We start from the raw sequence: 24457 nt of genomic DNA on the forward strand, positions 1-24457 counted from the left end.
AAGGCGTTGCAAAAATACGAGTCAAAGTAGAGATTTGTGGAGTGATCCTCGCATTTTAGCTGAAATAGATTCGACGTCATGATGAAGAAGAGTCGACGTCCTGACAACGCGACACACGACGTCCCGATGAGAAGAAATTGGCATCCTGACAATGCGATGTGTAACATCCCAATAAGCCGATAAATGACGTTAGGACATGGAGATGTGTTTCTTACTAAAACGTGTTTCTTCTCCTAGTCAAACTTTGTTATCTTTTTCCAGACTAACACTGATTATTTTATGGATATTTTAGTCATATATTCACATGAATTTTAGCCTATAAATAAGCTTTTTATCAACCCTAAAAAGTTATATTCAATTGCATAATTTGGAGAGAATTTTGTAGGAATTTAGATAAAAATTTATATTTTAGATTTGGGCATACAAAACAAATGCAACACTTCACTTTATTAAGAGAAAATGAAACGGTTAAAGAGTTATTTATTAGGCTTTCAAAAGAAATTATTAATAAAACAACTCATTAAAGTTGAACCTCTATTTAGCCAAACATTCACAAGTTCTACAACATATTAAAATTACTTTAAGAAAAACATATTAAAATATTCCATTAATAAAATAAGAAAGATTATATAATACACTCAATGAAAAGTTTTGATTTTACTAATAATGTTAAAGGATGATAAATACATACTTAAAGATGTAGTGAAAATGAAATGAAGTAACGATTTGGTCATTGAAGTATATGCGTTTTCCCACTTTAAAATCTAAATATTTTAGGTTCATTTTGAAACCTAGAATATTTATTTATTATAAGTTATGGTCCAATTTTTAACTTTAACATTATTTTTTAAAATAAAAAAGGCATTTTTTCAAATGTGTCACATGGATTTTTTTTAACTTTTGTGCCTTAATTTTATAGGCTCATTATGATGTACTTCAAATGCCAAAAGAAGTATATTCATTTTAAGTATTTTACTGAATTAGTGTTATGGGCCAACCGAGCATCAACTTAAGCTTCCTTTGGATGGGTGGTGTGTTTGTTTCTGGTAAAATTAAAAACAACAGTAACGATGGGATTAGTTAATGTAGATGCGAGATTAGATACTGTAGTAATGCGACTAAAAATAGTAATGAGGTGTGCGTTTAGATTTAAACGTTGTTGTAATGATGATGTGAGAATAGAAAATGTTTATTAATGACATTAGATTAAAAATGATATATAATAAAATTTTTAAATTATTTTATTTTTATAAAATTATTAATGTGAATTTGGAATTTTATTTAATAAAATAATAATATGTATTATAATAACTTTTATAACATTTTAATTAATTATGTTATCATTTTAAATTATTTATTATATTAAATAATAAATATTTTGAATTATTTTTCATAGTTAATTCATTTCTTTATAATAATGTGAAGTATTATTTTCACAATTAATATCATACTTAGATAGAAAAAGGATAAAAACTTTAGGCAAGAAAATATTTCAACTTTTGAAGAAAAAGAAGTCTTTTCTCTACACTAAATCGGAGGTCTTTTCTCTAGGTTTGAAGTACAAAAAAGTTTCACAACTCACCTCAGAGGTAGAGGTGGAACTGGGTTTATTATCCCAACCGATACTAATTCAATTTAAATAATAAAAAAGTATTTTTAATTTAAATTTAATTATAAAATATTAATTAAAACTATTTTTTAAAATATTTTTTTAATAGTTGAATAAATTTTTTGGATTAAGTCAGCCTGAAAATGGGCTTGGACATGATTTTTTTCTTAGAATAGAGTCTCGACTCGACTAATAAACAACTCTAGGTAGAAAAGAAACTGAATCAAGGGCCTTAGTTATAAAATTATTAAAATACTTCAATATATAAATTAAATTATATTTTTATAAAAATATTTTTGCTTTTTTATATAAAATTATTGTAAGTAATAATCAAAACATAAATTGATTTTTTTATTTTTAAAAATTTATTTATTAATATTTTTCATAAATCTAGTTACCTAACAGCAAGTACATAAATTTACAATTTTGATAGTTAAATACACAATTTTATCATTCATCAGCAAATAATAATAATAATAATAATAATAATAATAATAATAATAATAATAATAATAATAATAATAATAATAATAATAATACATAGCAACTCAAAAACATTTGCTAAAAATTGAACTCACCAACCATTCCCAGAAGATGCATGGTAATTTCCTCCCACAGTCTATTCCTGCCAACCATTCGGCCAAGTCTCCAACGGTACGTCAGCAGAGCCGAGCTGCGTCCCATCAGGTGCACAATAACCAGGACCAAACACATAAGGGGTGAGACCCCATATATTGGACCCTGGTGGAGGAGGTGGGTGGCGGTAATAATAAGGTCCGCCATATGCCGTGGCTGCGGGGGGTGGGGGAGGATATGGCAGAGGAGGAGGCGGAGGCGGAGGTGGGGGCGGAGGCTGGGGCGGCGGAGGTAGCTCATAGTAACCATTTTGTGGCAGAAAATAATTAGTTTCTTGGATCAGATTCAGATCCTGACTTCCAGACGATGTCGAGTGAAGCTGATGAGGTCCCTGCACCAACATATCTTCTAAATCTAGAACTGGATAATGGACTTCCGGCGATTCGCTCTCAACTTCCAATGAAGGCTCAGGCGCGGGGGAGTGATGATAACATAGGGGATAGCCAGTTATCAGGCTCGCCGGGGTTTCCACCTTTGAACCCTCATCCTTCCCAATATTCACCACCTTAAAAGAGAAATTCAACTCTCCATTTGCTTTGCCGTCCGTAGTCCGTACCTGGTAAGTTACAAATCTAACAACTCCATTATTGGACTCTTGGATCAGATCCAGTAAAGGAACCACAACTTCCCCGATTGTTTTGTCCCCAAACATGGATCCTTCGTGGCGCAGATCAAAGTGAACAAATATTTTATCGCAATCCCGAAGCAAGTCGTCGCTAACTTCAAACCGTACCGTATGGTTCCACTCGGGATTTCCATCGCCTTCTCTGTCAGTCGGTGTCCTCTTAAGCTGTTTCCGATCCGTTTTCTTATCATCATCACCCGCAATGTAAACAAGGGCATAGACTGAGAGCTTCTGGAAGAAGTTGAATGCTTTAAGAGACTTGCAAGAAATTACTCTTAGTTCTATGAAGCCACCGGTGGATTCCATGAAATATAAAGCAAAGAAAAGAAATATTCTGATATACTTGGGACAACATTTACAAGTTATTCATCATTAAATTGCTCAAAGGGAGGGGGTGCGGTTGGGCCTGAAAGTAACACTTGAATAAAGTGCCTAATAGCTGAAAATTCTTAACGCTTAAGCCAAATTCGCAAAAATACAAATTCTGAAAGGAATGCAATCGACCAGCCCAGAAAGTCTGCTGAGTGAGCTTGGATCTAGGGATGTTATTATCTTTCTTTTTCTTTTTCTATTTTTCTATTTTTCATACTTTTGAATTTTGTATTTAATCTAAGGCGTTTCGGAAAATATTTTTATGTTTTGTTTTTATTTTTAACGCTTTTATGTGTTTTAAACTCGAGAATAAAGTAATTATGTAGATAATTATAAATAATTATATTCAATCTAATTACATTATTTAAATTTTAAAAGTTTTTATACAATAATAATTGTATTTCAATTTTAAGACATATATTTATTTTTTAAAATAAAATGATATGTTATAGGAATACTAGAATAATTAGATAAAAGATTTAAAAAGTTAAAAGGCCTTTAATAAAAAAATCAATTGAGTCCTTAATAATAATAATAATAATAATAATAATAATAATAAAACTAATCAACTAAATCTTTCCATTAACGGAACTATTAGTTGATAGGTTTGACCGTTAACGACTCTGAAATGATTAATAACAACCACCTAGAGATGACATGCGGTATGCCATGTCAACAAAAATTTAAAATAAATAAAAACAATAAATTTAAAATAATTAATAAAAATATATTAATTAAATGAACCTAGACAAAAGGTTGTTCAGGTTAATTTGAATTTAGATAAACATTTGTCTAGATTCATTATAGACAAGTACAAAAATATAAAATATAAAATATAAAAATATAAAAATTAAAATATAAAAATTCAAAAAAATGTATTCATAATTTATAGAAAAGTTAAGAATTAATACAAATGCACGTCTAGAATGAACTTGAACAATCATTTATTTTTATTCATTTTGATGAATACAAAACTATAAAAACCTTAAATTTTATAAAAATATTAATAATTCTAAAAATATATAAAAATCATAAAAATTATAACTTATTTCACTATTAAATATAGTAAAACTTAAATTATACTTTTATGTCAATATTATCAAGAAATATTTAAAAATATTTTGTATGTGTTTAAATTTTTCATATTTGAATTTTTATGTCAATAAATTTTTAAGTTTTTTATACTTAATTTTTAGAATATTTAGATTTTTAAAATAATTATTAATATTTTATAATTTCTAATTTTTTAATAGTTTTGCACTTCTCTAGAATGAATTTAGATAAATGGTTATCCATATTCTAATGAATCTAGACAATCATTTGTCCAAATTCTTTCCATATGTAATTTTATTAATTTATTTTAAATAATATATATTTTTAATTTTTTCTTGATGTGATATGCCACATCAACATCCTTCCACGTGGCATGCCACGTATCATTTACTAATGGATGTTGTCAGTCACGTCAGTGATGTTAATGATCAAATTAATCAACTGAAGATTTTTCTTAACGGGAGGGCCTTGGGGTTTTTTTTTTTTCATTAAGAGCTAAGTCGGGTGCACCTTTTTTTAAAGGTTCAATTGATTTATTTTTTTAACAAAGGGCCTTTTTGACCCTTAAGCTTAGCTAAAATTGCATAAGGTGTTTATTTTCTTTTTTTTTTTAATTTTACTCATAATTGAATTCTAAAAATTTTATTGAACAACATATGATATCAATTATTTGATTTTGGGTTTTTTTTGTTTAGATAATTTTTTCTTAAGTATTATTGATAATTTTATAATAATTAATATTTTTTCAAAATTTATTACTTATGTATTTACAATTTATACTATCAAACATAATATATGGAATTACAATGTAATTATAATCTATCAATCAAACATGTTTAGAGAATTAGAATTCCTTATAATTACAGGAGGATGCGATCCTCATAGTTACACTTTCATCTAATTACTATGTGGTGTCCCAACACACCCTCATTCTCAAACTTTACCAACATTCAAGGATTGAGAGGTTGAGGTGAAGGTCACGCCCTTCTAACCTTGATGAGTGCTCTTTAGACACCTGCAAAGAAGAGGCAACAGTGAGGGAGGCATTAGAGGTTGTCCTCTAAGGCACACTCTAATGGTTTAGTCATGTTGTGTGAATAGAGTAAAGAGAGTAATTTATTGTACTCGAAAACCACACTAGGTTCAGTTCCTAGTTAAGATTGGAGGGGTCACAGACGATCCCGCTTGAAACCCAACCTTTTAAATGAAATCTCCCTCCAATGTAATTTACTAGCACAATATATCACTACAAATGTACCCTATAAAATATTGAAAGAAAAGCAATAACAACACTGGAGTTTTAAAAAGGTTCGACAAATTACACCTACATCTTCGGACACTACCAAATATATTTCATTGCAAAAGATACAAGTAGAAATTACAAATAGGAAAAGAGAAAAATTACCTAATGAAAAATATGGCAAATTTTGGGATGATTTAGAGGTGGAGAGACCATCTCTATTTATAATAGTACAAGCACTCTACAACCTTATATTTTTTAGATGTAGGATTGTGCTATTTCAACAGATATCCACCTTATCAAATTTCCACATCTTCAATCTCCTTGCAAGATAACATTTGATAGTGCCTTCAAAATTCAATCTTCAAGTTTTAACATTGATTAATTCCTAGAATCTCTTGTACAAAATGATACTAGACTTCAATGTGCTTTGTCCTTCCATGATAAACTTGATTCTTTGCCAACTAAATAGCACTATGATTATCGCAATGCACTTTAAGATACTTCTATTTAAATTCCAATTCACCAAGCAACCCTTGATTGCCTATTTTACAGCCTTTGTGATTTCCATATGCTCCGCTTCTATAGTAGATAAGGCAATTGTTGACTGTAAAGTAAAGTTCCAACTAATGGGCGCCTTTGCAAGAGTAAACACATAACCAGTTGTTAACCATTGTTTATTCATCTCACTAGCATGGTTTGAATCATAATATCCAACCAAACCCTGATTAACTTCCTGCTCAAAATAATCCAATATCCATCGTATTATGGATATACCGTAAAATCTATTTAACAGCTTTTAATTCTCCTTTCTTGGATCATGCATATACTTGCTCACAACCTTAACTGCTTTTCCAGCAACCTTGAATCCTTTTGGCTGAGTCATATAGATTTCCTCTTCCAAGTCTCCATGTAAAAAAGCAATTTTTACATCCAATTAAACTAGTTCCAAATCCAACTATGCCACCAAAGCCATTAAAATTCTAATGGAAGAATGTTTCACAACTGGAGAAAACACCTCATTGTAATTAATTACCTCATTTTAGGCATAACCTTTCTCCACTAATCTTGCTTTGTAGCGTACCTTATCTTGGCCAGGAAATCCTTATTTCTTTGCAAACACCCACTTGCACCCAATTGTCTTCTTTCCCTTCAGCAGACTAGCTAGCTTCCAAGTCTGATTATTATGAAGGGATTGCATTTCTTAATTCATGGAAATCTTCTAATTTTCTTCTTCAGAACTATGAGTTGTTTCATCAAAAGTAATAGGAATGTCATCGGCTATAATTGGTAATACAAAAGCCACCATATCAACAAACCGAGCATGCTTTCTAATTATTCTTATTAGTTTATTAGTTGCAATTGATTCAAGTTGCTGTGGAAGTTCTGGGGTCTAAACTTCCTCTTCACTAAATCCTCCCTATTAGAGTCCGCTTCTACTATAGGAGAATCATTAACTTTTCCATTTGCTGGAATCATCACTCTTTCAAACTACACCTACTTATAAGTATCATCTGATTGCTCCTTTTGCACCTTTGAAAACATGGTAGATTCATCAAAGATGACATCCCTGTTAAAAATAATCTTCTTCGTTTTTGGACACTATAGGTGAAACCCTTATGCTAGAAGTGACCCTTAAGAACATTACTTTCTTAGCTCTTGGATCCAACTTCGATTTCTTAACATGATAGTATGCAACAGAACCAAACACATGTAAGAAATCAAAATTTGTAGCAACCTTCCTAGTCTAATTCTCTAATGGTTTTTCCCTTTAATTGCGATAGATGGTAGGCAATTAATGAGATTGCATGCATGCGTTATAGCTTCAGCCCAAAATTCTCTACCCAATCTAGCATTGGATAGCATACATCAAGCTTTCTCTAGTAACGTTCGATTCATTCATTCTACCACCCCATTCTGTTGCGGTGTACGTAATACCCTATACCCAGCTCGGTCACTAAGCCTAGATACTAGGATGCTACACCACTATCTCACATCATGTTCATCTCAAATTGTAATGTTATTACGCATGCATCTTTTTTATATATATTTATTAACATAACATTCACATGAATTGCCAGTCATAAAACGTGTCAAGCATTCATTAAATAAACATAAAATAAGTATTAAACTTGCATTAGGACCACTTAGTAAAATTTCCTAAAACTGTTACGTAGGTATTGATACTGAAAATAAGGTATTGATAATTCTCTCAAGTGGTATCGATACTGCTTGGAAAATCGATACCAAACTAACTTTTTGTTTCTTGTTTTAAAATCCCAACTATTGAAAAAATCGGTACTACTAAACAAGTATTGATAATTTCACCCTGAGTATCAATACTTGTGATAAAATATCGATACCAACTAGCAAAACTGACTTTCTGCACTTCAAAAATTACAGAGGAATTGTTTTAAAAACCCAAATATCAATACCACTATTCCAGACCTTAAAAACACAACATATATCAGCACATAAATCATACCAAAATAGTTTTAAACGTCATGCATCAATTATCTCAGAAAATAAACACCAACATGTCCCAAATAGCAACCCCAAACATCATATTCTAAGCCCATAAACCATCAAGATTAACATGCATGCAATCAATTAAAGATCATAAAAAAACCAACATAAAATCTACCAAATTGCCTTTTATTCCCAAGAACAAAAATAAGTAAATAACACCTCCTAATAGCAACTAAAAGTTTAGCTTGATCTCCCTTCGACCGCACGCTCACAATGACATTACTTGTCTGCAATGGTTAAAAAAGAGTGGGTGATGTAACACCCCTAACCAATATCCGTCACCGGAATAGGGTTAAGGAGCATTACCGTGCAAATGGAATAGTAAACCTTTCAATTCATACATTAATGTAAACTTAGTCTAATTAATTCAATTACATTCGTAACATCTCTTAGTCGAACCCTTGAGGCCCTAAAAATACTTTAGAAACAATCTGAGACTAAATTGGAAACATATAGAAAGTTTAAGAAAAAGTTAGAAAAATTTAGACTGCAGGGGTCACATGGCTGAGACACACACCCGTGTCTCAGGCCGTGCAACCTTCGAAATAGGAACACACGATCGTGTCCCAACTCGTGCTCTCACCTGTGTAATTCTCCGAGTAGGGTCACACAGCCAAGCCACATGCCCGTGTGCCAAGCTGTGAAACTCTCGAAATAGACCCACACACCCGTGTGCTAGGCTGTGTGCTAGGCCGTGTAAATGATTGACTTGCATGCTTTTAAACTTACAGGGGACACGCGGCCGTGTCGCCAGACACACGGTCGAGTCACATGCCCGTGTCTCAAGCCGTGTGGACTCAAAATGAACCTTAAACAACAAGTTTACCATTTTAAACTTACTTGAACCTTAGAAAACTCAAATACCAACCAAAATACCTATTCAAAATGACATTAATCAAGCTCAAAACATACCAAAATCATCCTATTAAGTGCCTAACCAATGTACCCTTATTGGTACCACAAGTATATACAATTGTACGCCAAAATAAAACCTCAAACACAACTTACCAATTCATCAAATCAACACTTAACCAATATACCTATCATAGGTACATTAAATACACATATCATTAACACATACCATTTCTATTTGCATTGAAACATCTACCTCATTCACATACATTTTATAAGATAGCAATTTACATATAATATTATACTTAGCATTTTACTTATTCCAAAACATTAGTAGTAACTACACAAAAGCCTATTACATGCTATATAAACCGAATCAAACATTCCAAAAACTACTGAAATAAGCTGGATAGTGTGACTTGAGCATCGATCAGATCGTCTAACCTTCCGAGTATCTACAAAAACATTAAACAACACAAGTAAGCTCAATGAAGCTTAGTAAGTTCAACGTATTAAAACGATAGATCTTACCGAAGTAAATACAACAATTCAAAAAAGAACTATTCAACCATGAAGGTTTCCTATCATCCACAATCTCAACTAATAAATCATACATATATTCAATTTAATACTCAACGTGTTGCAAACCCATCAAATTCATTAAACAAAATTACCTTACCGAGATTTTTAATTCGAAGAACGACTTACGGATAAGAGTACTTCGTCAGTCCAACCAAAACACACCAGATGCTCACAAGAGCCAATCCCTCCAAAACACACTAATGGTCATAAGAGCTAGTCCAACTGAAACACACCAATGCTCATAAGAGCTAGTCCCTCAGAAACACAGCAAACAGATAGCATAACACTAGAGTTTGCAAAAGATGCTGAACCTCGGTTTACTCGAGTAATATATATACATATCACTCCATAATCATCTCCACTTCAATCTCCATAACACACCATATCATGACAGTACTATATCCCGCGTTCAATCCAACCCCGATCATCAAATTCAATAACATATCTCAAATAATCATTCATTTTCAACAATTGAATATATATATATATATTAATTATACCATTATACTATTCAAAAATTCATTTATATATTAAAATTTAAACCGTACAAAGTTTTTTGGACTGAATTGTAGTAGTTGTAGAAGTTTAATGACTATTCTATAATTTTTCTTTTTTCACGAGTATCTACGGGATCTTGATCTAAATATATAATTTTTCAATTATCAGCTTACATTTCACATTCCAATTTATTTTACAATTAAAACCATTTTATTTTTGAATTTACACAATTATACCAAAACTTTTACAATTTTTACAATTTAGTCTCTTAACTTGAAATTCATCAAATTAACCATTTTTCTCAAATAAAAATTCTATTCAAATATACTTGGCCTTCAACAGTCCTTAACTAACATTAAATTCACTATAAAACCCAAAAATTTTATCAACTTCACAATTTAACCTTAAAATCAAAATCTAACCAAAATCATGTTACAAAATAACCAAACAACACAATCAAAACTCCAAATACATGATATTCATAAAAAAAAATTCAATATTTATCAATGCCAACTTCCAAATTTTTTAACAGATTCAAAAATGAGGGTACGGGATAGCTGGACCTAGTTGTAATGACCTCAAAAACATAAAAATTACAAGAAATGGAATTGAAACGGACTTATATGCAAGGTTCCTATGATAGCCAAATCTGAAGCTTCAAAAATGGTGAAATGCCTTAGGTTTTCGATGGAACATCCAAAAAGATGATGATGATTTTGGTTTTATTTTATTAAACTTTAATTTATTTACTAAATTACATAATCACCCTAAATTAAAACCTTATAAAACCACAATTTAAAAGCCTATTATGGTCCATTAATATCCAAATGGACTAATTATTATATAAGTCCCTTTTCATTTCATATTTAAACTATCAAATCAATGGAAATTCAAGATTTACTAAATTTTGTACCTTTTTCAGTCTAGTCCTTTTTCCTAAAGTAACTATCTAAACGTTAAAATTTCTTAAAATTTAATACGACTCTAATGACTATAAATATTCTAAAAATAATATTTATGAGCCGACACGACAAAAAATTGTGGTCTCAAACCACTGTTTCATCACCACTGAAAATCAGATTGTTACAAGTGGTAACAAGTTCAGTGAATGCTCAGAATAACCACTACGTAAACAAGTCATTATGTGTCAACAAAGCAGACAAGCAACATAGTCATAACATCTTTTACTCTTACGTCATATTTTACACATATAATCATCTTTCATGAATATTTATTCATTAATCACATGAATATCAAAGCATGTATTACAACATATATTAATCACATTTAATCACTTTCAGTCACATTTTATGATAGTTTGGCTTTTGAGATTATGAAATATAAAGTGAAATCTATCACCACACATCAGATACACGGATCTCCAACACACCAAAATGACTCAAAAAGTCGAACATATCCCGTAAGTGAAACATATAGCTAACACTCTCCAACACACCAAACACACATATCCCAGTGAATGGAGCTTAGCTCACATTCCCTTATCTCTCCGAAAATTGTCTTTGCGCCTCAACGCCCCATATATCACAACAAGAAGGTGAGTATTCACAATCTTATGGCATACCAACTATATCCAACGGTCTCATAAGATCACAATGCCAAAATATCCACATTATTATCACATATTTATTTACCAATTTTATGCACATATTCATTGCATATTCATATTAGTAGCATAATATAATCACTGTCACATGGCATGACTAACATACCCACATATTTACTTTTATATTAGTCATCATAAGCTTATAGCATATGCCATAGCATCTCATACATGTTCATAATTTCATAATTTCACAATTTCACAATTTCACAAGCATACGTATATCGTATTTAGTCATAGATACGAGAACACTTACACTTGGAATTTAGAGTAGGGGTTTAAACTACCTCTAAATTCCCAATTACACAATGAATCATTTACAAGTAGCGATATCAAAACATTCACCAAAATATGTTTTCGCCAAAAGCTCAGACAAACTTTTATTGGCCATTGTCTCTGCTCGTTGAAGGTCCTATTGACTCCAACACTTCAACAAGACAAGCTACACAAACATACAATCAACAATCAACCATCAACTCACCTTAAACAATCACAAACATAAGCCTAAACTACGTTCTTTTTTAACTTAAACCTTCGACATATAAAAATTTAAATTTGAATATCTCAGTCAACACTTAATATTTTCGCACTAAATGAACTCTATCTACAACTAATTCTCAATCTTTAAACTGCACAAAACTACACATTTTAAGGTATCGACATTTTTCGACAAGTTTTGGCCATTATGACTAAAATTCATTAAAACTTGAGAAATTCTTAACGAAACTTCAAAATAACTTTAGAAACCTTCTGATCATATTAAAATAAGTTGAAAAGCACTTTGAAACAAAATTTTAATCCACAATCCCAAAAATTCACCATTAATAACCAACTTTTTAGCTTTTATTTAAAACATGAGTTTTAATAGCTAAAGATTCAGTTTAAGAGACTAGTTAACATTTAAAACTAATGGGAAGATGAGCAGTTACCTTATTTGATGAAATTCAAGTATTTGATAGAAAACCTGAAAAACCCAAAAAATTTCAAAAAAATTCAACAATGAAGAAATCTATGGTGTTTTGGGTGTTCTTCTTGAAGACTTATGGAGGTTTAATACCTGGGGAATGATGGAAATAAAAAAGAATAAAGTTTAACAAATAAAATTGAAGGGGAAAGTTTAGGGAGAACTTGGGATGGCAAACACAAAACAAAAGGGGATGGTTTATAGCTGTAGGTGGGGGAAATATTAAGGTTATTTTTAAAATTTGGTAAAATGACTTTATAATAACCCAAAGTTTTGACCCTTTTACAAATCAATCCTATTTTCAAAATTAAAGGTATTTAAAACTCATTTTCAGAAAATTGATTTAATTTTCTAAAAACCATGTTAAAAAACATGACCGATCTATTGTGGCATAAAATTCCAAACACTCTAAGACTAAAATTCCTAAAATACCCATAAAACTCTTAAGCCCAATTTTGGGGTGTTACAGTGTAGATTTGACAATGAAGTGCCTGGTGATGCCTTCTTTTTCACAAACCTTTGCAAATGGATCACTCATATACTCTCTGCCATTTTCTGTGCGAAGGTGCTTGATCCTTTTGCCGGTTTGAGTTTCCATAATCTTTTTCCATTTAAATAAAACTTTTAACACTTCATCCTTTGTCTTTATTATATACAATCACTCTTCGAGAATAGCTATCAACGAAAGTTACACAATAATGTTTTTTCTCCCAAAGAGCTTTTTTTAGAGGGACCCTAGACATTTGTGTGAACATAATCCTAGATGCCTTTAGTATCATGAATTGTAGTCTCAAACTTCACCATTGTTTGTTTCCCTTTGATGCAATGCTCATAAAAATCCAACTTACAGGTTCTTACTCCTATTGATAATCCTTGATTTATGAGTAAGGTCAGATTTTTCACTTGCATGCCCCATGTGTTTATGCCATAACTTAAATGCTTCTAACTCCCGATATCAGTTGATGTCGCAACAACTATCCCATTAACTACATAAGCGATGTTGGAACTCTTAAATTGTCCACCATTTTAGTTATAATCTTTCAATATGCCCAAGGAAATCTTTTATGATGTGGACGATCAGTTTAAATTGCAACCACAAAGCATACTTCAAATAACCTTCGACTTTGATACCACTTGTTATACGAATAGGGTAAAGAGAGTAATTTATTGTACTCAAAAACCACACTAGGTTAGATTCTTAAGAAGGATTGGAGGGGTCACAGACGATCCCGCTTAAAACTCAACCTCTTTGACAGAATCTCCCTCCAATGTAATTTAATAGCACAATATATCACTACAAATGTACCCTCCAAAATATTGAAAGAAAAATAATAAATAACATTATAATTTTACTAAGGTTCGAAAAATTATGCCTATGCCCTCAAACACTACCAAATATATTTCACTACAAAATATACAAGTGAAAGTTACAAATTGGAAAAAAGAAAATTATCTTATGAAGAAAATGGAAAATTTTGGGATGATTTAGAGGTAGAGAGACCGCAACTATTTATAGTAGTACAAGCACTCCACAACCTTGTATTTTTTAGATGTGGGATTGTGCTATTTCAACAAGTCAGTATATCGAACAAGGAAGAGTAAAATAATAAAAATAAACAAAACTAAGTATAGAAGTAATGTAGATAAAAGGTGCTTGTGTTGCAAGTGTGTTAATGCCCTTAGACGTGGTAAGAAGCCTTAAGCAATAACTTATTTTGCTCGTGAGGAGCCAAGAATTGTAAAATGAGGAAATTTGAGAGATTCTCTCAAAGTGAAAAATGTAAATAAATGATTTTGAATAAACTATTGTGTGTGCTCTAAGATGATCTCGTTTGAGGGAATAAACCCCTCTTATTTATACCCAAGTCCATGGCTAATCAATTTGACAAGATATGCAAATTGTTGGCTACAAGAAAATCCTCCATAGATGAGTGGAGAGGTATGTGGTTGAGATTGTGACTCTCAATCACTGCTGATGGGTGCAAATGGTGTCCACTTACACCCCCAAGTGAGGCCATGAAGGTTCTCTTGTAAATTCTCTTCGTGCCCAAATTGTGGTATTTGTGCCCACCTTATTGAGCTTATGAAGGGCTTAACAATAGGCTCCCATGCCTAAAATTCTTTGTAGGCTCAAAAATAGACTTTGAATCTTGCTTTTGTTTAGCAAAGTCAGAAAGCCTTCATTTGTCCAACCTAACAAACTTATCGAACATTTGATGGCTCAACATGGTTTGAGGACTTCGATTGTATTGTAGTTCGGGTCCAAAATTCCCTCTTACATTGCCTTCCCCTTTATGTCTAAGAGTATGTCATTAATTTTGGCTTTTTGCAAGACCAAATGTGGCAATTTGAGTGCACCTAGAAAGGTCTATGAAAGACACATATACAATGATATCGTGTCACTTTGTGTAAGGGTTGAGATACGTAAGTTGTCGTCATTATTAGACAAATGTTTAAAGTTGCATGTGTCCTATAGCCCTTACCTACTTTGTGAAGTTCTTGGATGCTTACAACACACTTGTGTTAGTCAAAATCTTGCTTTTGCTCCGCATAGACAAGGTAAACGAATCATTGCTACCATATTCAAGGGATACGATTGTGATGTAAAAAAAAAAAAGATAAAGCCCAAGGCTAAATTGTGAGATACTATCATAAACAACCTATGGACCTTGCAACAACACCTTGTATAATCTTCGATGATTGGAATTTGACTAAGTAATAGCCATTTTCTAAATCCACAAGTTGAAAATTTTGCCAGGGTTTCTGAAGATGTTGTTCTGTAGTGCACTAAAGCCAATTGTCCTCCTGAGCAAACCTATTCTATTGAAGGAATTCCATCGAGTAATTCTATGATGACATCACCATTCAATAATTCGAAGTCATCTTCCTCTTGTTCGTTTAATTCATTAAAGTTCTTCAAAGCATGAAGTAAAATATCCTTAAAGGACATAATCTCTAGTAGGTGAATCCATATCCATATTCCCCGCGCTAGTGGTGCCTCCTTGGTATGGTGAACTTTTTCTTGTCACTCTTCCATCATCTGTCGAGGGTGGTGGTAGTTTCCCAGTCTCTCCACAATTCTCAGTTGAAAAGAGCATAACTATTCTATCATGAAAATATGGGACCTCTTTTAATTCAACTTCAATTATTTAACAGCACAATACTAAGTGAATGGACAAATTTGTATATACGCCTATATATATAACCATGGAATGGAAGCAATTCAAAGAATCATTTCTCTTTTCCAATATAGGAGAGAACATTACAAGTTGGAACATAGAATTGATGTCTATCTAAACGTATTTCCAAATCATATAGGTTGAGCGAAATCATTGGCTCTGATTTCCCTCTTATTACAAACAAAACGACGAAACAAATTGCATTACAACTTACAAGCATGACCACTTAATTTGAGAAAAAGAGAACAAACTTAAATAGGACATAGGATCATCGCCATACTGATTTTTTCTTTTCAAGAACTCTTGAGTTCGACACATTAAAAGCCTAAATTAAAGCAAAATCAGCAAAAGGCGTTGCAATTTAAAAGCCAAATAGATTATAGAAGAAATTTTCATGGAATGTGGGTAGTAGGTGCTGCAGCAGCCAGCTTGGCTCTCAGATCTTTTCTCAAAATCTTTCCTGAAGGAGACTTGGGAATTGCATGAACAAAGTGCACCTTATGCAATCTCTTGTAGTAAACCACCTGTTTTGGTAAGCACAACAACAAAGGGATTTTATTGCTTAAGCCTTGGTACTTTGGTTTCAGAATGTAATTAGGATGTTATCTTCGTATATACCTGTCTAGCAATGAATTCCTTGACAGCTTCTTCAGTGAGTTCAAAACCGTTTGATCGAACCACAAATGCAACCGGAACTTCACCAGCAACTTCATCTTTTTGCCTGTTAATTTTTGCAGTTTGTGTAAGGTTGTACGTTCAATATTTTTCAAAGTTTTTCATATATTTAGGGGATTTTTAGAAGGTTTTATTCTAGTACTTAATCTCCAAATATGCCTCACACAAATATCCAACGTGAATACTTAAAAGAAAAAAAAAAGAACTGAGTATATGTAAGCCATGAATTGAACATGTTGGAAAGTACATACGGAACTACAGCTGCATCTGCTATTGATGGATGGCTTATAAGGAGGGACTCAAGCTCAGCTGGTGGCACCTAAATACAACAGAAACAATGAGAAAAATGCAATTTGTAAAGGTTGCTTTAACCAAGAAACGATGAAGGGAGAAATTAACGTACTTGAAAGCCTTTGAATTTGATGATTTCCTTTACTCTATCAACAATGAAAATCTCATCATCTTCATCCACGTAACCTATATCACCTGTATGAAGCCAACCTTCCACATCTATGGTAGCTGCTGTGGCGACACTATCGTTCAAGTAACCTTTCATGATTTGAGATCCACGAATGCAAATCTCGCCAGGTTGATTGTAACCAAGGGAGCAGCCAGTTTCAGGGTCAATGACCTTAAGCTCTGCATTCCTAACCACTGTCCCACATGAACCTGACTTTGTAGGAAAGGGCTGCTTCGCAAATCCCAGGCACATTGATAGAACTGGTCCTGCCTCTGTCATTCCATATCCCTATATTTTTCCAAAAAAAAAAAAGTACTTAATCCATTGGCCATTTGAACTTTTGGGTCAAGATCCAATGAAGCCTACCATTACAAGTGGGCAGCATTGGTGGAATGATGTACAGATCTGACTACCCTCCGAAAAACCTCCTCCACAATGGCAAAATGGGACTTATATTTCAAAATAATTAAAATTTTCAGATTTTAATATTTTGATAAAATTCTTAAACTTGAATTTTCATTATTTTATTGATAAAATTTAAAATTTAAAATTCCTGAACAAGAAACTTTGAAAAATATTTTTGGAATTTTAATTAATCAACTATTTGATATTAAATATTCATGCTATTTTATATGATATAAAATAAAGATTTTAATTATTTTATAATATTATCTAACAAAAGATGGGTGGCTCGAAATTGAATATAGTGAGACTAACTGCGTGCCAGAATTCAGAAGGAGGTCCAGTGACGACTCAATGGCCATTAATACCCTTAGATTTTGGTGCAGCCGCATATTAGTAAGGGCTATTATTTGATCAGATCAGATTACGGCTTGAATGCTTTTTATCAATGTAAGATCCGTTAAAGAAATAAACTCTTGATGTTATGTCTGATGGACTTGGATTTCTTCTCTCTATTCAAAAAAAATACCTATGAAAAATTGGATTTTCTTTTCTAATTTCTTTCATTTAAATTATTAAAATTAACATAATCATACAATAATACGTATGTATACTTCTATTTTAACAATAAAAATATTTACTTTTTAATTAACATACATAAATTAATTTACCTATTACTAAAATAAATCCAAAAACTTTCCATAAAAGGAAACGTCAAATGGGTAAAGAGAGTAATCCTAAATTTGATGTCAGACCCTACTCTTAACATAGAAAATAAGAAATTTCAAAATATATTTATGAAACTGAAAAGAAAATGTCATTATTTCTAAATTTAGGTTATTTCGCCAAGCAACCCAATTTAGGCTTAATAATAAGGTCCCAAATCGAAGGGTTTTAAAATTATTTTAATTTTATTTATAGTTATTTAAATATTTTTTAATTGTAATTATATTTAATATATGATTATATTAGAATATAACGTAATTTATAGTTGATAATAATTATATATTTTTATAATTAATTAATTTTATTATTTTAAATTAAAACTATTAAATATAAAATTTGAAGATAACAAAAATAAATAAATTAATATAAAAGGTAAAATTATTAATTTATTTAATATTTTAAGAGAGTTAAAGTATGGTTTGCATTAAATACTTTTTATTATCAATATTATATTTTATATTTCCAGAATAAATTTATTAGTATTTATTTATAAATTTTTATTTTTAAATTTAATAATAATATATCGTATTATTATTAGTTGATAGTACAGGAAAATATATAAAGGAATACATGTAATAGATAATGAATTTTTGTTGGTGAATGTAATATAATAATAATTCTTATTTTTAAATCTAAAATAATTTTTAGTACTTAATGAGTGAAAAATAGTAATATACTTCGTAATTTAAAAAAAAATATTTATCAACTCTCATTTCGCATGAACTTCAGTTAAGAATGCATTAATGAAAATTAAATAAATTTAAGAAAACAAAAAACTAACCTGACCCAAAACGGCTTGAGGAACCCTTCCCCTGAGAGCCTCTTCGAGCTCTTTTCCGAGCGGGGCGGCCCCTGAAAGCACCACCCTGATTGAGCTCAAATCAAACTGGGCGACCACCGGATTCTTAGCCAACAACAACACCAACGGCGGCACCACCGCTGCCACCGAAACTTTATGCCTCTGTATCAGCTCCAATAACGTCCCTATCTCAAACTTCTGCATTAACAGAACCGCAGCTCCAGCCCTCAAGGAACACAAGAGCACGCTGTTGAGTGAGTAAATGTGGAATAAAGGCAAGACACACAAGACAACATCTTCATGTGTTAAATAAAGATTTGGGTTCTCTCCATCCACTTGCTGAGCGACGCTTGTGATCAAGCTTTTGTGCGTTAAAACGACTCCTTTGGGTAACCCTGTTGTTCCCGAAGAGAAGGGCAAAGCAACAGGGTCATCGGGGTGAATGGTAACTTGAGGGATCTCATTCTCATTTGCCTCTGATAACACACTGAAATCTAAACAGTTTTCTGGGGGGTCGTCGATAGTGATCACCTTGAAATCTTCACCTATTTTGGGGAAGTTTTCGACGCCGTCGTTGTTGTTATTGGTGTCTTTAAGCTTGTCAACGTATTGGGATTGAGTGATGATGAGTTTGGCTCGAGCAGCTTTGAATTGCTTGAAGATTTCTTTGGAGGTGTAAAACGGGTTAGCGGTGGTAGAAACGGCTCCTATCATGGAAGCTCCCATGAAGGCGAAGACGAATTCGGCACAGTTGTGGAGGAGAATCATGATGGCATCTCCCTTTTGAATGCCTAATTTGGATAGACCAGCGGCTGTCTTTTGCGCAATCAAATGAGTTTCGCTGAAGGAATAGATTTTCCCAGAAGAGCCGGAGATCAAACATGGTTTATCGGAGAGAGAGGGGAGGTTTTCAAAGCAGTAAGTGTGAAGAGGGAGGTGGTTTGAGATAGGAATATCAGGCAATTTAGACCTGAAAATGTGATCAGCGGGGGTTTCAGGGGAGAGTTGATCAGGCTTAGGGGATTCAAGCTCAACGGGATGATCAGCAATGGAGATCATGGTAATTGGGTATTGAAAATGGGGGATATAGGCAGAGAGAGAAAAGGGAAGGTGAGTTAGAGTCGGAAAGTGAGAGAGGGAAGGGATATAAGGAGGGGGGATGGTGGTAGGTAGAGCATATGGGCGAGAGGAAGTGGGTGGGAATTTAGAGGCAAAAATATGCCCATCTCACGTTCAAATGGACACCAGACACCCAGTCCAAGCAGGGCCTTGTTTCTACATCAAAACTTGCCCTTCCTTGTACCTACCACGCCTCTCCCTAATCACCCACGACCGCTTTTTTTTTGAAATTCCTAGCGATTGGTTATGGTACTGCCACAACTTGTCATTATTTCCTGCTACGTAGTTGGTATTTCCATCTTCTGGGAACTGGGAACAGGTTTCTTTTATTACATTTCTTATATATTTATTTTTAGATAGCATTTCTTATATATTTATTAATTTAGATATTTAAGGAAATAATTCTATGAAACAAAAACGTCAGCTTATTATCTTTTTTTAATAATTTTATATTATGTTAATATTTTCATCCTAAATTTCAGTATTTTTAAATTGAAAAATTTAAACTCAAATTAAAATTCTAAAATTCAATATAAAATTATTAATGTGACATAAAATTATTAAAATAAATAATATTTCTGTTTTATATAATTTTTTCTTTATATATTTATATCCAACTACTCATTTTAGTACAAGTACTTTTTCTTTTCTTTTCTTTTCTTTTCTTTTTTGCCATCTGTTTCATTGAAACATATATATATATATCCACAATATGTTTTTATGAATTAATTTCAATTTTTTATAATTTAAAATACAAATTCTAATGTTTTTTTGTTTAATATTTACACTTGTATAATATGATTAAACGTAAGGCAACTACAAAATTATTATATTAGTCCATCAAATAAATTTCAATAACTCATATATTTTTCATAATTGTTGACTCTTTCTCATGTCTTTCTCAACATATGTAAACAAACCAGTATTCTCCTTTCCTTGTTCAACATTTGGTACAAATAATTTAAGTCTTAAACACATAAAAAAAATTCATCAAGTCAACATACAATTAGTAATTTTCTTTTAAAAAATAAAATCATTTAAAGGTTTCTTGGTGTCATAAATATGCAATACATCAAATACAATATTCACAATAATCACATTAGCAACAATAATTTCTAAACAAAACTGCTAAATTTCTAATTGATATTCAAGAAATTCGGGATTATAAAAGATCACCAATCCTAATTTCTTCATGGACTTTTATCAATAAACCTCTAAAACTTATTACCCAATCAAGATGTTAGAAATCTTATAAAAATAATACTCTAAAATCACTCAATTAATAAAAAAACTAAATCTTGCAAGAAAAAAAAAATCCTAATCGGAAGCAAGTTGATAATCCTAACTTTTTAAAAGTTAATCAATAAAGCTTAAAAAAAAGTTTGTTAACAATTCAAAGAGATACACTCGAAAATATTCAAAAACTATTATGTCATCTATCAAGTCTAATTAGAGAGATACTTTATTTTGGGTATAAATGCAGATGACTCTCAAAAGATAGAGACATAGATGTGATTGCCTTGACTAACAATACATCAGATGCCAAATAGAATAAATCCTAAATTCATTTATGGATTTAATCACTTGTGATGTTTATGGTGTGACTTACCTCAATCTTGACTAGTGCGTGTGACTTGTATACTTTGATGTATTAAAAGCCTTAGCTCAATTGGTAAGGTAACAATTTGATTTTTAGTGGTACCGAAAAATACGGTTTCGGAACCCCATTTCCGTAAACTGAGTTTGTAAATATAAAATAGGAATATTTACGGAGCTAATATAAAAATATGTTGAAGAATAGTCAAGTAATTTTATCAATTAAATAGTTATTTCTCTGGGACAAATGATTTAATTTCTATGTGTTAGTAATTGACTTTTTCATAAAGAAAGATATAATGGTTATAATGAGATAAAATAGGATTATACAGAATGAACGAATTTAACCCAAAGACATTAAGGAAATCCTATGTGGGTAACACACTAATGATAAGGTCATTGAACGAGCATTTGATAAAGTTGCTTTTATAATGGTATATAACAGGGAGAGCTCAGTCATGATACTTTAATGAAATGACTTCATTATAAATAATGTTATAATTAATAATTGAAGAGTTAGAACTTAATTACAAATTATTTTAGCTTTAAGTCCAATCAGTCTCTTCACTAACTTGATATAACGTTTAACATTTTGCATTTGAACCGATGAGATGGGTAAATGAAAATTACTAATTATATAAATAAATCGCATGTATAACTATCTGTAATGAATGCATTTTCTCACTTTAAGAAAAAGATGACTTAGAGATTAAATTAATTTCATCAATTACTATTTAATTAAATAATTGAAGTTAGAAGTGAAAATTAAATTAATTAGTCATTGCAATTTTCTTGAATAAAACAATTAAATTTTTTTGCTCGTATTTTTTAGTACGGTAAAGTCACATTGACTTAAATGTAATTAGAATTACGTTAAGAAAATAATTTAATTGAGAAAATTAATTTATTTTATTTTATTTTATTAAATAATTAATTTTTTGGGAATATGAAATTGGTTTGAGTAATGTTATTTTGAGAAAATGGGAGTTTGATTTTTTAGAATAAATAAAATGTGATTGCATAGCGTTAGTGGAGAACATAGTAGAGAATCAAATAAAATGTAATACCTCATACCCGACCCGATCATCGAATCCGAGATATGAGATATCACATTCGTTGCCGAAGCAACTATAATTCTATTTCAATATTTAACAGTTGAGCCATACAAGCAATTTAGTTCTGACGCTTAACAGAACACATTATATATTCATATTTATGTTATAAACAAGCTTACGAAAGCTCTCATACTAGTTCGATGAAGAAAGAGGGACTAAAATGTAAAATTTTCAAAATATAGAAGTGATGTTGCGACCATGAAAGAGACGCGATGCGACCATGAAGGGCAGAAGCAAGATGTTGCGACTTCATTTGAAGTGAGTCTCAACATTGAAATCAGGAGGTTGATGTCTCAATTTCAGCAAGGGAACATCGCGACCTTCAAGATAGGGGGATTTGATGTCACGACCTCAACATGGGAGAATCGTGACTATGAAAAAAAAAGCTTGATGTCGTGACCTTGGATGTAGTTTCCCCTAAATTTTACTTCATCCATCCAAAATTTGTTAAGCACAATTACCAAATGGCCAAAATGAACCCAAAATGCAACAACTTACAATTTAGGCATTAGTTCAAATGGCAACTACCTTACTTAGACATAACAAGTACCTTTCAATACGTGAGCACAAGCAGATAAAACATTCATTTACTTAGAAAGCAAGAAATAACTTCATCACAAGTATAGCATGGCCAAATTGGTAAGTAAACATTAACTTACAAGGGATATTCATATACTTAACATCAAACACACGTGGGCATGCTAAAAATGTGAACTTTTCTATCATATGTACCAATATGACAAGTTAGACCTAAAGACCAACTCAAAGTTTAGGTACTGGCCAGTTGCAATTAACATAACAAAATGTATGAACTTGCTGTGTTGAGAGTTGATTTTGGATGTTGTCGATCACTTTGAAACCTTGAGCTCTATGGTACCTGTGCACGAGAATAAACAAACTGTATGCTAAATGGTAGGAATAAGTGGCACTTTCATGATTTAACTCAATAATACAGATATAAGTAAGATGCTTAATACGATCAAAATGTGATCTAATTATCAACTAATTCAATTTGCAACTCATGTCTCATTTGTCAATCCTCATGCCACATTTCATTTGGACTATCATATAAGAACATATAACATTATCTATCATCATAACATATTTACTTATATTTCATAGCATATCACTAGTTTTATTTTCTCATTTCTATCTCGAAACTATTGATTCGTTTCATATCCATATCGGTCCTCAAGACTCATTTTAACCAGTTCACATAATCTTTCACATGCTATCCTTTGTTACTTTAACATTAATATACAAGATACATCATTTGATATTAACATTTCATCTCAAAAGTCACTTAGCATGGTATATGATTCATAATCCTTATTAATCAGACAGAGACTCAAGACGGATACACGAATCATCCAACCATCACACTAATATATCTGACAACTAGTGCCTCATTGGTACATTTGAAGTATAATTTGTGTTATGCGCCTCATCGGTATAAACCGAAGTATAATCCCATACACTCATCTTATGACATGTCAACTATACCCAACTCTGCCCAAGACAGTTAATAGGGTCATCAGTGCTCCAAACACATATAATCATGATCACATACCATAGTTTCATATAATACTCATTTATACCATGATCGTCTCAATTCAATTCATAACATTCCATATCATCATATATACAATTTGATGACTAATATTTCTAAAATATTAATATTTTGTTTAACATTACAAAATTTAATACTCCCATTAAACTTTCTTCATGGTCTTATATGTTGTGTAATAAATGTTTAAGTTTTCTTTGGATGAAGTGGATATTAAGTACTTCCAATAGTGAATTTT

General features: G+C 31.6%; 2 protein-coding genes across 2 annotated transcripts; both read right to left on the reverse strand.

Annotated features, from left to right (window-relative positions):
* Positions 1–2033: 2033 nt before the first annotated feature.
* On the reverse strand, positions 2034–3413 carry LOC108485401 (protein SRC2 homolog). The gene has a single exon (XM_017789233.2). It carries the CDS (start codon positions 3174–3176, stop codon positions 2229–2231), a length of 948 nt encoding a protein of 315 aa, XP_017644722.1. The 5' UTR covers positions 3177–3413; the 3' UTR covers positions 2034–2228.
* A 12390-nt stretch (positions 3414–15803) lies between these two features.
* On the reverse strand, positions 15804–20065 carry LOC108486424 (4-coumarate--CoA ligase 2). The gene is made up of 5 exons (XM_017790477.2): positions 18805–20065; positions 16839–17183; positions 16687–16754; positions 16379–16481; positions 15804–16284 (listed from the first exon to the last, which is right to left on the reverse strand). The coding sequence occupies exons 1-5, from the start codon at positions 19879–19881 to the stop codon at positions 16153–16155; spliced, it is 1725 nt and encodes a 574-aa protein (XP_017645966.1). The 5' UTR covers positions 19882–20065; the 3' UTR covers positions 15804–16152.
* Between the last annotated feature and the right edge of the window lie 4392 nt (positions 20066–24457).

The sequence above is a fragment of the Gossypium arboreum genome, chromosome 2 (assembly GCF_025698485.1).
Source record: "Gossypium arboreum isolate Shixiya-1 chromosome 2, ASM2569848v2, whole genome shotgun sequence".
NCBI classification, from domain to species: domain Eukaryota; kingdom Viridiplantae; phylum Streptophyta; class Magnoliopsida; order Malvales; family Malvaceae; genus Gossypium; species Gossypium arboreum.